This window comes from Trichechus manatus, unplaced genomic scaffold, assembly GCF_000243295.1.
Source record: "Trichechus manatus latirostris isolate Lorelei unplaced genomic scaffold, TriManLat1.0 scaffold00272, whole genome shotgun sequence".
Lineage (NCBI taxonomy): Eukaryota > Metazoa > Chordata > Mammalia > Sirenia > Trichechidae > Trichechus > Trichechus manatus.
The window spans coordinates 467,532-484,391 of NW_004444208.1; the positions used below are offsets into that span (position 1 = coordinate 467,532).

The 16,860-nt window shown below is 35.3% G+C and overlaps 1 protein-coding gene across 3 annotated transcripts in view; it reads left to right on the top strand.

The window, feature by feature from the left end:
• DYM (dymeclin) overlaps positions 1-16,860 on the top strand; it is a 265,159-nt gene that overhangs the window by 119,283 nt on the left and 129,016 nt on the right. For all 3 annotated transcript variants that reach the window (XM_023724953.1, XM_004389970.2, XM_023724952.1), the window contains 3 exons: positions 6,439-6,618; positions 12,749-12,927; positions 15,998-16,123. In XM_023724953.1, the coding sequence (XP_023580721.1) occupies positions 6,439-6,618; positions 12,749-12,927; positions 15,998-16,123 (485 nt within the window). The remainder of the gene's footprint in view (positions 1-6,438; positions 6,619-12,748; positions 12,928-15,997; positions 16,124-16,860) is intronic.

The following is a 16,860-nucleotide window of genomic DNA, read 5'->3' on the forward strand; positions in this document are numbered from 1 at the left end:
AATTAGAGTTTTAGAATGTATTTGTTAGGTACAAGAAATCAATTATAGTTTGGCAAGTGGCATGTTTAGTAAAATGAAAAAGAAGTAATTTACCTCTGATTCCTTAAATTTTAATAATTTTTTTAATTTTCAGTTGTACTTTAGATGAAGGTTTACAGAATGAATAGTTTCTCATTAAACAGTTAGTACACATATTGTTTTATGACATTGGTTAACAAACCCACGACATGTCAGCACTCTCCCTTCTTGACCTTGAGTTCTCTATTTCCAGCTTTCCTGTTCCCTCCTGCCTTCTAGTCCTTGTCCCTGGACTGTTGTGCCCCATTAGTCTCATTTTGTTTTATGGGACTGCCTAATCTTTGGCTGAAGGGTGAACCTCGGGAGTGACTTCATTACTGAGCTAAAAGGGTGTCCGGGGGCTGTACTCTCGGGGTTTCTCCAGTCCCTGTCAGGCCAGTAAGTCTGGTCTTTCTTTGTGAGTTAGAATTTTGTTCTGCATTTTTCTCCAGCTCTGTCCGGTACCCTGTGTTGTGATCCCTGTCAGAACAGTCAGTGGTGGTAGCCAGGCACCATCCAGTTATATTGTACTCAGTCTGGTGGAGGCCGTGGTAGTTTTGGTCAATAATGTTATTTTTGAGTTCAGCATTTTTTAGAAATAAGAGTTCTGTTTTCCCTTGATGAATATTATTTTTATTGATGTTTCAGTTTGTCAGACTTTGTTTCTTCCTCGTATTTTATTGCTAAGCTTTTTGTATCTTCCTCAAATTTTTATTGCTAAGGGTAAATAATTGAGTCAGTACTTAAAAAAATTGAATCATCAACATCAAATTTGTTCTTTTGGTTAGTTCCAGTATTTTTTAGTTTTAGATAATTTTTTTTAAGAGTTTGTTTGGAGGACCTGAGGGATAAAATTAAAAACTGTGGGGTCCATCCTTAATTTGGTTTTTGGAACAGAAGGGATATACTGTAACTTTCCCTTATTTTTCTGGTGGAGAAAAATGTTTTTTGCCAACAGGAAAATGCAGCTCTACTAAGATTCTTGGGTCATAGATCAGAGGCTTGGATCAGCAAAAAGAAATGAACTTTTGGAAGAATTCTGGTCCAATACTATGGGCCAGTTTAAACTACCATGTAGGCAATGGCAGATTGCCTCATTTCTCCCTGTAAGGAAAGGCAACGTAACAGTAATATTTACCAGAAAAACAAAAAAGGGGTGTGTGCATGTCTCTGGCGGAGTTCCCAATAAATGCTAGTTATCTGACAATATAAGCAGCTTCTAAGCTCTCTTGGAAAAACTTGAAGGGGGAAAAAAAAACAAAAAATGACGACAGAAAGGGAAGTTGTGCTAAAAGAGAATCAGAATTCTGTGAACTATGTCCAGTGGTATCCAGTCAACTCTTATTTCTCCCTAGTAAGGAAAACGAGCAGTTGGTGAAGAGAATCCAAAAATCACTCATGTTTTACTTTGGAGAGCATTTTGTGATTATTTTTCCTGCAGATTTAATTTTGTAATTGTGTTTTCCTTGATCTCAATCCTGGAACACACAGAGATGGATATAGGAATAGGCAGTCATGGAGCATACTCTGAGTGGAAGGAAATGACTGCAAGTTTTTAGGAATGTTAGAGATAAACAACAGATCACTCCCAAAGAAAATAATTAACACGTGACGATTGGCTGTACGTTCATACATAATTTTGATTTTCTTAATAAATGTCTCACGTTTCTCAACTATGTCATGCACATTGTCTTGACTATATTTAAATTTGTGGTATGTAATGATCAATTTTTAGTTAATAATTTTTGATTCATACAAGTTTTACTGGTGAAATGGAGGGAGCGCACTAAACAGAAATTTTCTTGCCTTCCTCAATCATCTTAAAGTCCTTCCTGCAATTTAAAAAAAAAATTCTTCCTGCTGATTTCTCTTGCTGAGTCTCAAGTTTGCTTGTGCCTACACTGGAGGCTTATACCAGATGTGCAGTTTGAGGTTCCTTGCATATTCCTCTGGGAGCCTCTGAAAGTCATTTGCTTTTTTTGCGGGGAGAGGAGTGTAGGGGGCTGTTTACTCTCTCTCCAAATAACAACTTCTTAAAAGTTAATATGAAATCATTTTAGTGAATATAGAAAAAGTCTGACATTTACAGAACTGGCTACCTGTGATGTAGTTTATATTTTGTGTTTAATAAAAAATGCAAACTATTAGAGATGAACAGATGTCCACACTGAAATATTTGCAATGTAAAGAAGAAAATAAAAGTATCTGTTTGTATTAGTTCAGGGGAAACAAAATTTATCAGTTTTGTTTATTTTGCTATCCAGTATTCTTTAATTTTAATTTTCTTTACAAAAACATTTAATTCCTTTAACAAAAATGTTTTGTAAAAATGACTTGCTCATTGTAATAAGTTACTGAAAACATACACATGTACAAAGATTAAAATATCCTATCCATTGCCATCATCCTAGATATAAACAATGTTAACATGTTGGTGGTTATCCTTCCAAAATTACCAGGAGGAGCTTTTTTAAAAATAAAGATTATAGATCTGTATCCTTAGCTCCCATGTGTATTGCATCACATTTTCTGGGGTTGGTAACCAGGATTTTTCCTCCTTCCCTCACTTCCTTATTGTTTTTTAATTGCTTAAGTTACGCTTGAAGAGAGTCCAGTGCTAGAGTAATGCACTGAACAACCAAAGACACTCTTCAGACACCCTCGCTCCCATGCTGTTCCCCAGCCAGAGGTCACCACTGTCAACAGTAGATCCTGGCCAGCCACCTGTAGGTGCGTTGACACACATAAGTGTCTATATTTTTTTTTAAAATAAATGGGGCATTTTATTGGTATGTTTGTACTGTTTTGTGATTTTCCTTTTTCACTTAATGATTTACTCATGAGGTTTTTCAATATCCTATATAATGCTACACTGATGAGGTCAGTATTGTTCTGTTATTTTAATTTTATTCTTTACACTCATTTTTTAAAAAATAAATGAATATATTCTCATGGCAAAAATTTAAAACTATACAAATAAAGCAGAAGTCCTCCTTGACTTCAGTGTATCCCATTCCATTCTCCAGAAATAATTTGTTATCATTATATGTATAGTATGTCCTTTCTGTTTTTTAAATTATTTACATACATAAATACACACATACTTCTGTGGTTTTGTAGGTGGTTTTTAAAATTGCTACCTCAATGTTCTGCAGCTTGCTCTTCTCACTTAATAGTATACCTTAGAGATACATCCTTTTTAGTACATAGACATCTACCTCTTTATATTATATTCCATAGTATGGATTAGCTATCGCTTATATAACCATTTGCTACTGGTAAACATTTACATTGTTTCCATTATTTGACAGTTGTAAGCACTATTACAGGAAACATTGCTACACAGGCATCTTTGTGTACCTGCTCAGGTGTTCTCTAGGACAGAGAAAATGAAATGCTGGGTTGATCCAGAAAAAACCATTGCTGTCGAGTCGATTCCGACTCATAGTGACCCTACAGGACAGAGTAGAACTGCTTTATAGGGTTTCCAAGGAGCAACTGGTGAATTTGAACTGCCGACCTTTTGGTTAGCAGCCATAGCTCTTAACCACTGTGCTACCAGGGCTCTGGGTTGGTGGGGATGTGTATTTTTAATTTTAATGAAAACTACCAAATATTCTCCAAAGTCTGTACCACTTTGGTCTCTTAGTGTTGGTAATTTTCTGTACTTTAACTAATGCTGGGTGTTATCAGCCTTTTAAAAAATATTCTATTCTCATGAAATATCGTATTATCATTCTAGTTTATATTTAAAATTTTTTATTACTTTGAACTTTCATTGCCTATTTTTGTTTTAGATGGTTGATCTTTCTTTTCTTTTGTTGATTTGTAGGAGGTCTTTTCTAAAAATTTATTTTTCTGTTAAATGTGTTGCAAATGCTTTCTCCTTGTCTGTTGTCTTGTAACTTCATGGTATTTTTCATCATATAAAAGTATTTAGTATTTAAGTACTCAAATTACTATTCTTCATGTCGTTTTCAATTTCATTTCTTGCACAAGAAAAAGGCTTCCTTAACTCTGGGTTTATACGCATACTAAAATAAATAAATACAAGAGAAAATGATTAAAGTTTATTGTCCTAGGGTCATTTGTAGAATTTTACCCTTTCCTCAAGGATTTAAAATACTGCCTGTATCATAACCTATAATTCTCAAATTAATGTAGATCTGTTTCTGAACTCATTTCTGTTTCATTGAGCTATTTGTTTTACTCTACTACCGATACCACACTTTTCAATGAATATAGCTTGATAAAAATTCCGCTGTTTGAGAAGGAGCATTCCTCCCCATGGTAGCCTCTCTCGAAAATTTTTTTTCCTATCTATTTTTTTTATCCAGCAATATTTCATTTACACTGTGTTACAAAATATCATGTAAATTCCTGTTGGTATTTGGATGGGGATTATATTGTATTTTAGATTAATTTAGAGGGAGATCAGACGTTTTTACAGTATTGAGTCTTTTTGTACAGAAACATTTTGTGTCTCTACATTAATTCAGATCTCACATGGCCTTCAGTCAAAACTATGGTAGTCTGCCTAAAGGACTTACGTATTTCTTTTACCTTTAGTCCTAAATATTTTACTGGATTTATTGCTTGAATTTTCTATTAGCCATGTTAAAGAGAAACAGGTGAAATTAATTTTAATGATATACTTTATTTAACCCAGTATATCAGAAATACTATCATTTTAACATGTAATCAATATTAAAATATATTAGTAAGATATTTCTACTTCTCCTCCTTTTTTTGTATTAAGTGTTCAGAGTTCAGTGTGTATTTTATACTTACAGCTCAACTCAGTTCAGACTAGCCACATTTCAAGTGCTCAGTAGCTATAAGTAGCTAGTGGCTGTTATATTGGATAACTTCAATTCCAAGTGGACAGTCATTGCCTGCAAATAATGAATTTTTTTCCTAACTTAAAAATTTTTTTTGTATTTTTTTCTTAATGCTTTTGCATGGTGCACTAGGAGTACAGTGTTGATGTTGATAATATTAATGGGAATACTTCAGTGCTTGACTGCTGTGGATTTCTGGTTAGGTAGACTTTGAAACTAAAGAGGTTTCCTTCCCTTTGTAGTTTGTAAGAAGTTTTTTTTCTTTAAATTAGGAATAGGTGTTTAATTTTATCATGGAAATTTTTGGTTCTGTTGAGATGACCATATTTTTTCCTCCTTATTTTTAATCAAGAGAAATAATAGATTTTAAATGGTGACCAGTTCGTACGTTTTTGAAACAAAGCTTTCTTGATTATGATGCATTTATTCTTTTAACAGATTTTACCACTAGATTATATTTGTTTTTGTTTTATCTAGGCTATCTGAAAATCTCTATTCATTTCTCTGTTTTGTTTTAAATATAGTTTTTGTCCAAAAGAAGATTATTCTGGCCTTGTGAGATGAGTTGGGTAGATACGATTCTTGTTCTGTACTTAGGAACTATGTCTATTACAGTCATTCATATGTTGCTTAATGTCTGCAATATGTCCTGTGAAATAGGACGTTATGTGATTTGAACATTGTGCGAACACCATTTATTACAGGCAGTCCCCGGATTACGAACATTCCACTTACAGACAACTCATAGTTAAGAATGGGCAGCTATAAAGCCTGTTATATTAAAAATTTGAGTTAAATACACATCTGACAGCACAATCACTTTGTATACTAGAGACAAGAGATATACGTGTTGTGTGTGAGAAGCTGTTGCGTTCGCTATGTCTGGTTACATCCACTATGTCCTGGTCTCCAATCGGGGTTTCTGAACTCTTGTTATAACCTAATGGGACCACGGACATACATGCAGTTGGAAATTGCCTGAATGGACATTATGCAGCGCATGACTCTACATGGGAATTATCTGTTCTTTGAGAGTTTGGTAGATTTGTTTATAAATGGCCTGGACTTGGTTTGTTTTTTAGGCTTAGTTCTTTGATTGTGTTTCCCATTTTTCTAGGGTTATTTATCCATTCAGGCTTACATCCTCTTTGGCCATTTCTGGTATTTTGTATTTTCCTAGATCTTTGTCTGTTTTGCTCTTGTTTTTGAATATACTCATGTAAAGTTGTACATAAAATTCTCTTATAATTATGTATGTGTTTTTATATTCAAAGAAGAATCTAGAAAGACATGTAAGAAACTTAATACTGATTACCTGTACAAAGTAGAACTATGGAAATTAGACATGATAGCCTTTAAAAAGTTCTATATACTTAGGCAGTATGAGAATTTTCAAATCATGAACTTGTTTTACTTTTTATAAGAGAAAAAGAGAAGAGTGTTATTTCAACTTTTAAACACAGTATAGAATATTGTACAGAAATACATTCTTATTATTCATAGCACATCTTAACTGTGTCTTTTTTTTTTTTCTCTCAAGCTGGACTCTGGACTGTCTTCACACTAGGCGGCGTGGGCAGCAAACAGCAAACTCCAGAGCTTTCTTCACCTCTGGCCAACCAGAGTCTCCTGCTTTTGCTGGTGTTGGCCAATCTGACAGATGCGCCAGATGCACCAAACCCCTACAGACAGGCCATTATGTCCTTTAAGAATACACAAGGTTTGTGGTAATTTTTTTTTTCTTCTGATTATTCCTTCTAATGAGGAAAGAGGATATTGTTTACTCCATATTGTTTATCGACTTACAGTTTTGAAGCTGACTGTCATTTTGGATATTTTCATATTGGTTAGACATGAGAAAAACTTAAATTTTCCTGTCTATATTGCCAGCAAGGTCAAATAAATCATTGATGAGGGTTGTGATCCTTTTTATCCATTTTAATGTACATTTCTCCCAGAAACAACCAAACTAGTGTGTATTTCATTCACATCAGCCTGTCCTGTCTGCTAGGTATAGAAATTACCTAGAAAACCCCAAGTGATATGTTGTTTGAAGTTTGTCGTTTAAAGTTTGTATTCCAGTTAAAGTTTTGTAGGACTAAGAATCAGAACAAGGGTCGGCAAACATTTTCTGCAGAGGAGTAGATAACTCTGAAGGGCCATATGGTCTCTGTCACAGACTCTTAACTCTGCCATTGTAGACAGAAGCAGCCACAGACAGACAATACATAAATCAGTGAGCATGGCTGTGTTCCAGTTAAACTTTATATACAAAAATAGGTGCCAGGTTGGCCCGTGGAGTGAAATATGCTAATCCCTGAATTAGCCGCTCCACAGGAGAAAAATTAGGCAGTCCACTTCCGTAAAGATTACAGCCTTGGAAACCCTATGGGGGCAGTTCTTCTGTGTCCTATAGGGTTGCTGTGACTTGAAATCAACTGGATGATAATGGATTTTTTGAAATTTGTTTTCAATTGCCTCATATGCATGCGAAAGCTGAACAATGAATAAGGAAGACCGAAGAAGAATTGATGCCTTTGATTTATGGTGTTGGCAAAGAATATTGAATATATCATGGACTGCCAAAAGAACAAATAAATCTGTCTTGGAATAAGTACAGCCAGAATGCTCCTTGGAAGTGAGGATGGTGAGACTTCATCTCACGTACTTTATCAACTGGGACCAGTCCCTGGAGAAGGACATCATGCTTGGTAAAGTAGAGGGTCGGCAAAAAAGAGGAAGACCCTCAAGGAGATGGATTGACACGATGGGCGCAAACATAGCAATGATTGTGAGAATGGTGCAGGACGGGGGAGTGTTTTTGTTCTGTTGTACATAGGGTCGCTATGAGTCAGAACCAACTCGATGGCACCTAACAACAACAACATAGCTGAACTAAATCTACTGTAAAAGCATAAGCTTAAAAACAGAGCTATGGGGCTAGGTAAAAAGCCCCCATAGATAAAGTCTAAACCAGGTTACTGAGAAGTTTGTTACCAAACTAAATGTCCACCAGTCCTAAGTAAAAATATCTAGAGACAATACAAATTTCTACGTAAAACAGAACATCCTCTTGTAAAGTAGGGTTAAGAAGGAAAAACTGCCTTGAAGCTAAGTTAATTTTTTTCAAAAGAATAATCATGGGTGAAGTGTCCACCAATCATTAATCCAATTAATGAAACAAAATGGCGGGAATAACAACATATAATTAACCAGTTTTAAAATAATATCAAAGTCTCCTACATTCAGTATTAGCTTCTAAATGAATGAAATATGCCAAATCTAAGAAAACTTCTATAACTTTTTTTTTTTTTAAAAAGGAAAACATATCTAACCAACTGCTAAGAAACTGGAAAAAATATACATATGTGTATATGTATAGTCACTGGAATGATTAAAAGCATGAATTACAGTCCATGTTGGGAAAATTCTTGGTATTCCAGAACTGACAGAGGCTATTTCCTACAGTTAACTGGATTTGCTTAGAGATTGAAGCAAGCAAGGTTAGGAAGCCAAAAAGGAGAGAAAGATAGGTTCAGCTGACTCAGAAAAAGTCATAATTTCATCAGAGAAAATACTGGAACATGACAGCACAAAGAGCTGATACTTTAATGTGTTTTGAAAAGTAAGCACCAATTATTTTAAAACACAGAAACACTACAAAGAATAGAAGCCGCTTTAACGTTTCCAGCAGCTGTGCTCCTAGGGAAATGAGGTGTGTGCCAACACAGACAATCTTCATTAGCACAGTCTTACTCCTCTCAGACTCTCCTTTCTGATTTTTACGTTTGTGAAAAGAATGTATCTAGAAATGTCTAAGAGTGTATCTAAAATTTTACAACACGGTGCCCTCACTTGTCTTTCCACATTTGGAAGGTAGGTCATTTTTTTCAATCCTAACACTGTATTTTTAACACTTCAAAAATAATTCTTTTGTGTGATTGACTTCATATTTTTTCAGAGGATGGCAAGAGGAAGCTGCATGTAGTATGAGTACTCAAATATTACAGAATCTAGAGAAGACTCACTGGAGAAAGATTCTGAACAAGATACACTTTTTTTTACAATGGAAGCAAAGTAACATACTCACCAACCTGTATTATACCTGGTTGCAAAAGAAATATGTGTGTGTGTGTCCACAACATCAACATATTATGAATAAGTGCTAGGAATGAGCCATTATACTAACAGCTTTATGTATATCATCCTTCATTATCCATACAACAAACATGTCATTAGAACCAGTTCTACAAAGGATGAAACAGAGGCTTAGAGAGACTAACTTTTCCAAGATCAGCCCTGAGTGCAACCCAGATTTGCCACTGTTGTGGCCACATTATACTGCTTTCTCTAATAGTAGCAATCATTTTGTCAGTCTACCAAAAAACCAAACCAAACCTGTTGCCGTTGAGTTGATTCCGACCTACAATGACCCTATAGGACAGAGTAGAACTGCCAGCCTTTGGTTAGCAGCCGCACTCTTAATCACTGCGCCACCGGGGCTCCATACTGTTGTAAGTGCTCATTTAATTCTTACTAAGAACTTTGTGAGATAGATATTCTAAGCCCTGCTTTATAGATAAGGAAACTGGAGTTTAACGAACAGTGGGATATGAACTCAGGTCAGTCTGACTCTAAAGCCAATGTTCTGAATCACTGGGCAATGTGAACTCCCAAAAGATAACTAACTATCCCAAGCAAGATTCATACCTAAATACTAATATTTGGCCTGATCAGCAAAAGTAACAATAGTACATACCATATACCATGCTGCAAAGTCTAAGCTAATCATTTTAAAACTTTACCTTGCTTGGTATTTATAAAATACTATCAGGTGACATTATCTCCATTTTATAGACAAATCCATTGAGGATTATTGAAAATAAGCAAATTTTTCAAGGTCTGACAGCTCCTAAGTGATAGAGCTGTGCTGTGAACCCACGTCTGCCTGACTCCAAAACTTGCTTTCTTAACCATTAAGTCATACTGTCACCTTGAGGAAGAGTACAGTAATATGAATAGAAAAAATACTACCAGACACTTGAGTTTTCATTTTTTATCAAATTGTTAGAGATTCCCCAATTCCCCTACAAATGGTGATACTATAATTGGCAAAGGTATGACTAAGTGGCACCCTCATCCAGTCTATAAGAAATGTGTAGTAGCAGAGTTCTGGAAAGGAACATGGCAGAGAGCATGGAAAGTCTTTAAAATGTTTTTATCCAATAATTCCACTTCTTACTCATCTCAATTATATTAGTTTTGGACAAATCTTGATAAATTAGTTACTATGTTGACGTTGGAGCCCTGGTGACGCAATGGTTAAGAACTGTGGCTGCTAACCAAAAGGTCAGAAGGTTGACAGTTCGAATCCATCAGTCACTCCTTGGAAACCCAATGGGGCAGTTCCACTCTGTCCTGTTGGGTTGCTGAGTTGAAACTGACTCAATAGCAACGGATTTGTTTTTGTTTTTTTTCATACATTGATCTTAAAGAGTCTTGGTGGCACAGTCGTTAAACGCTCAGCTGCTAACTGAAAGGTCGGTGGTTCAATCCCACCAGCCACTCCACAGGAGAAAGACCTGGCGATCTGTTTCGGTAAAGATTGTTGAATTTTTTGTTAGGTGGCTCTGAGTTGATTCCGACTCATAGCAACCCTATGTACAACACAAGGAAACACTGCCCTGTCCTGAGCCATCCTCACAATCATTGCTATGTTTGAGCCCATCGTTGCAGCCACTGTGTCAGTCCGTGTTATTGAGGGTCTTCCTCTTTTTCACTGACCCTCTACTTTACCAAGCATGATGTCTTTCTCCAGGGACTAGTCCCTCCTGATAACATGTCCAAAGTATGTGAGATGAAATATTGCCATCCTCACTTCCAAGGAGCATTCTGGCTATACTTCTTTCAGGATAGACTTGTTCATTCTTCTGGCAGTCCATGGTATATTCAGTATTCTTCGCCAACACCATAATTCAAAGACATCAGTTCTCTTTCAGTCTTCCTTATTCATTGTCCAGCTTTCACATGCATATGAGGTGATTGAAAACACCATGGTTTGGGTCAGCCACACCTTAGTCTTCAAGGTGACATCTTTGCTTTTTAACACTTTAAAGAGGTCTTTTGCAGCGAATTTGCCCGATACAATACATCATTTGATTTCTTGACTGCTGCTTCCATGGGCATTGATTATGGATCCAAGTAAAATGAAATTCTTGACAACTTCAATCTTTTCTCCATTTATCATGGTGTTGCTTATTGGTCCAGTTGTGAGGATTTCTGGGTTCTTTATGTTGAGGTATAATCCATACTGAAGGCTGTGGTCTTTGATCTTTGTCAGTAAGTCCTTCAGGTTCTTGAAGCACTTACTTCAAGTCCTTTCAGCAAGCAAGGCTGTGTCATCTGCATATCACAGGTTGTCCTGATGCCCCATTCTTCTTCGTATAGTCTAGCTTCTTGGATTATTTGCTCAGCATGCAGGTTGAATAAGTGTGGTGAAAAGATACAACCCCGATGCACACTTTTCCTGATTTTAAACCACACAGTATCCCCTTATTCTGTTTGAACGACTGCCTTTTGGTCTATGTATAGGTTCCTCATGACCACAGTTATTCCAAGTGGCGAGGCCCACATGTATAGTTGCCGTTTATGTTGTTGAAAAAAGATATTTGCAATGAAGAAGTCATTGAGCTTGCAAAATTCTGTCATGCAGTCTCTGACTTCATTTCTAACACCAAAGCCATATTTTCCAACTACCAGTCCTTCTTTGTTTCCAACTTTCGCATTCCAATCACCAGTAATTATCAATGCATCTTGATTGCATGTTTGATCAATTTCAGACTGCAGAAGTTGGTAAAAATCTTCAATTTCTTCATCTTTGGACTTAGTGATTGGTGTGTAAATTTGAATAATAGTTGTATTAACTGGTCTTTCTTGTAGGCGTATGGATATTATCCTGTCACTAACAGCGTTGTACTTCAGGATAGGTCTTGAAATGTTCTTTTTGACACTGAATGTGACGCCATTCCTTTTCAGTTTGTCATAGTAGACCATATGATTGTCTGATTTGAAATGGCCAATACCAGTCCATTTCTGCTCACTAATGTTCTGCTCACTATCGATGTTTATGCATTCCTTTTCATTTTTGACAACTTCCAGTTTTCCTAGATTCATACTTCGTACATTCCACGTTCCTGTTATTAATGGATATTTGCAGCTGTTTCTTCTCATTTTGAGTCATGCCACATTAATAAATGAAGGTCCTGAAAGCTTAACTCCATCCAGGTCATTAAGGTCAGCTCTGCTTTGAGGAGGCATCTCTTCCCAGAAGTATTTTGAGTGCCTTCCAACCTGATGGGCTCATCTTCCGGCACCATACCAGATGATGTTCTGCTGGTATTCACAAGGTTTTCACTGGCCAATTTTTTCAGAAGTAGACCACCAGGTCCTTCTTTCTAGTCGGTCTTAATCTGTAAACTCCTCTGAAACCTGTCCACCATGGGTGGTCCTGCTGGTATTTGAAATACTGGTGGCATAGCTTCCGGCATCATAGATAGCAACATGCAAACCACCACAGTCTGACAAACTGATAGATGAGTGGTGGTGTTCAGCTATGTTAATGCAGAAATAGTAACAGAGTCAAACTATGTGACTTTTAGTTTAGTTCTTTTTTAAATAAAATTTAAAATATAAGTAAAAATTTTAAATCTGAAATGTGGTGACTTTATATGCAATTAGTGAGAATTAAGTTGTAAACATTATTTTAATAGTGCTTTTATTATTTACATAAGGCACAGTCCAGAAAATACTTTTTTACATTTTGTGTGTGTGTTTTTTTTTTTGTATTGCAGATAACAGTCCTTTCCCCTCATCAGTTCCGCATGCTTTCCAGATTAATTTTAATAGTTTATACACAGCTCTGTGTGAACAGCAGACGTCTGATCAGGCAACTCTCCTCTTGTATACATTACTGCATCAGAATAGTAATATTAGAACATACATGTTGGCTCGTACAGATATGGAAAATCTTGTAAGTGTTGTACTAAATATTTTATCAGTTTTGTATTTCATAATATTTTGAAGGGTAATGTCTTTTCCCAGAAGGATAATGTGTTTGCCTGGTTATGATAAAAAAGGTGATGGTCCAGAGATTGATAGGGAGATGTTAACAGACACAAGCAAAGGGTGTGAGTATCTTCACTGTATAAGACAACTCACATGGAGATGGCCTCACAGAGCAGGAGAACACAACAGCGACCCCAGCTGGTTTGCCAAGCTTCTGCATCCTTTAGGCTTTTACCAGCCACTCTACTGCCCGTGATTCGGCCTGAGCAAGTCAACCCTGTTTGCCATTCTCAAAGAGATTTTTATACCCTTTTGGTCCCTTCCATCTGCCAGGTTTTCTGCCCACCAAGTTCAAGTAACTAGTCACAGTTGTAGCATATTCCTGATGAGAATGGGTAAAGAGAAGGGTGATTCTTAATTTCTCAAGTGTCCCATCTCTCTTAGAGGCTTAGACTTTAGGGTTGCTGGAACGCAATTCCTGGAGTGTTACAGTTACCATACATCACTTAAATGTATACTATCCTTCACTATGTGAGTGAAATTGGCTCCAAAATTTTTGTTCATAGACAAAACCCCTACATACAATCATTGATGTTCATTATAACTAATATATAAACATTATACATTAGTATTTCTATTAATAGGCAAGTAAGTTACCTCAACAGGCTGCTAATATTATGTTTGTAATACATAGTATGTAGATAACCATGAGCTCTTAATACATTAATATATATGTGATTATTTCTGAAATAGTAGCAACTTACTGACAGCAACTGCCATGTTTCATGTGTACCAGTTTTTACAGGCTGATAGCAGTTTTCACCGGGTGTTTGGTAGCCATTTTGTCAGTGTTAATGATAAAATACTGTGCACTAATGAGTAAATATGGAAAATTAGTATTCTTAAGCAAATTCAGTATCAAAGTGACACCAAAAGTATGTGATGAAAGAACTTATTCCCACACTAGCTATGTACGGAAAAGTTATAAGTTACATTGTCTTAAGTAGCAAAATTGGGTATGAAAATATATTGCTCATGTGAGTCAAAATTTGTAAAGAGAATGCTTGTTTACTGATGTATGAGTATAAGGACATAAACAATTCTGAGCATAACATATCATAAGAGAAATGATGGTAATAAGCAGAAAGTCCATCATGTTTGTCACCTAGAAAATTTCTTGTAAGGATGTTGCTATATAAGATGATGCAGGGAGCAGTTGTCTCTGTATATGGCTACATACAGCAGTGAAAAGTGAGAAAGTTTTGTTTTATGTTTTTTTTGTGCTTATTTGTTTCGATTTTTTTTTTTTTTTAATTTTCCTGCATGGATTATTTTGATAATCTCTTAACTGATCTTCCTATATGTCCTCTTGCCTTTCTCCTATAATAAATATTTGTTGAGTCTGTGATTATAAAGTACAATATTGGTAGGAGATTTACTATTCTGATCTGACTTTGTTTTGTTGTTATTCCATTGTGTTTTGAGAACGTTTGTTGTTATTGCATTGTGTTTCAACCTGCCTTATATTTAAAGTGAGTTTCTTGAAAACAGCATGTAATTGAGTCATGTTTTTTCATCTACTATACATTTTTTTTTTAGTCTCTATCTTTTAATTGGTATATATAAACCAGTTACATTTAATGTAATTATTGCTGTGTTAGGACTTAAGTGGGCCATTTTATTTTTTGTTTTTTTGTTTGTTTCTTCTGTTTTTCATTTCTCTATTTTCTTTTTCCTACCTTCTTGTGGGGCACTTGGACATTTTTTAAAACTCCATTTTGATTTATCTACAGTGTTGTCAAGTGTATCTTTTTGTATAGCTCTTTTAGTGGTTGCTCCAGGTATCACATTATATATATATATATGTATAACTTATCACAGTGTATTGGTATCATCATTTTACCACTTTCAGTGAAGTGGAGAAATCTTACCTCCCTTTATGTACCTTCCAATATGTAGTTTATTTACTACAAAGCAGAAATTGTTATTTTTAGCATATTTTTTGTCATTCCCATTATTTTTCTATTACTAACACGAAAACACACAGACTCCCAAACACTACTTCATAATATTCATCCTGACTAGAGTCTAATTTTGCTGCAATTACAACTCTGTGTCACTCTATAAGAATACATACTTGAAGATTTTTAAATCTTCTCGTGGTTTAGTAATAATTGGCAGTGATAATCCCTTCAGTGGAGCTAAAGAGTGGATTCCAGTAGAATGATCTGCCCCTTGGGAGTCTAACACTTTGAATAGTTCCAGACTGCTCTAAAATTCCAGTTGAAACGGAGCATCTCAAGAATGATCATTGTTTGCAGTATAGTTGAAAGGCTTACGCCTGTGTTCATGAGTGTTTCAGCCAAGACGTATGTAGCTAGTATGTCCATATTTAATAAATACTTGTAGTAATCTGCTTACCTTCATTAGTGAAGAATGAACAAATTAAAAGTGTTAGTTGTTTGGAATAAACTAAATTGGTCTGAATATAAACAGGATTATAAAATTAAATGCTTGACAGATACAGTAAAGTATAAATCTTGATACACATGTTGAGAAAATGTACCTTGGTTGCAGTCTTCTGTTTATTTACGTATTTAGTTGAAGTACATTTTTATTTCTTAGTATTTCTAAAATATAAGTGATGCTAATCACAAATTAAAACATTTTATTCAATTTTTGGGCAGCTGTGTCCCTTTGTTGTTGTTGGGTTGGGGGAAGGTGATGTGACTTCTTAAAAATTTCAGACAAACCATAAACCAAATTGTCTCTGCAGATCAAATCTCTATATGGCACAGACTTTCTCAGGCATACCCTCACAGAATTAGTGATTGTTTTCTCTATTGTTATCTTAGCTATCCATATGGAAATACTTTTAGTCAGAGGTTGGTTTATGTGTTCTTTTTTCTCAGAGGAAAGATAAAACTATGATATTAAAGCAAAGGGTACAAAGTAAAAGTGTAAATGTTTAAAACGTTTGGTGTTATAGCAAAAGTAATTGAAATTAATAGTAAATAATAGTTTTAATTCCCTAGGTTTTACCAATTCTTGAGATTCTGTATCATGTTGAAGAAAGAAATTCACACCATGTATATATGGCTCTTATAATATTGTTAATTCTTACAGAAGATGATGGCTTCAATAGATCCATTCATGAAGTGGTAAGTGACCAGTACTTTGATGAGAGTTACAGAGTTAGCAGTATAAACATGTACCTCCATAAGATTTTCTACTGTGTTAGAATTTCTTCTTTCTTTTCCTTCTGGTCGATATTTCTGCATGAACCTGGCTTAGAAATGGTATATCTTTCTTCAAATTTATGAGGTGGTGCTTTTTTTCTGACAGACTATTAGCCACTGTTAAAAACTCTCTCAAAATGGTTTCTTTAGTAATTGGTGCAAATATTTTTGCTGCCGCTAGGCTCATTTTTCTTCTCCACTTTATTTTTACCTTTTAATTGTGGCAGCAGTTGTCAAGCAGGTTTGCTCTTTGCATATAGAATGAGCCAAGAAATAGGGAACAAAAGCTATGTGAGCTCTATAATGAGTTATTTATATTTTTTATTAAACACTGTCAGAATTCTAGACAACTGTATATTTTCCACAGAGGAAAAAAGACAAATCTTTAGGTGAATGCTAAATTGGATTTCTAATTTTCATAGTAACATTGTAATTTTACTACATGGATACTCATTAAATATTTAATGTTAAATGAATAAGAATATTCTTATTCAGAACACTTCCAGCCTGTTATATAATTGACACACACAAGCAGATGTTAAGAACTAATGACTGGTCTTCCAAATCAGAATGGGTAATTTATTTTTCAATAAATGAGCCGAGAGAGAAGAGCAACAGAACTGTACTTAACTGTGTGACCTTTTAGAAAACAGAGACTC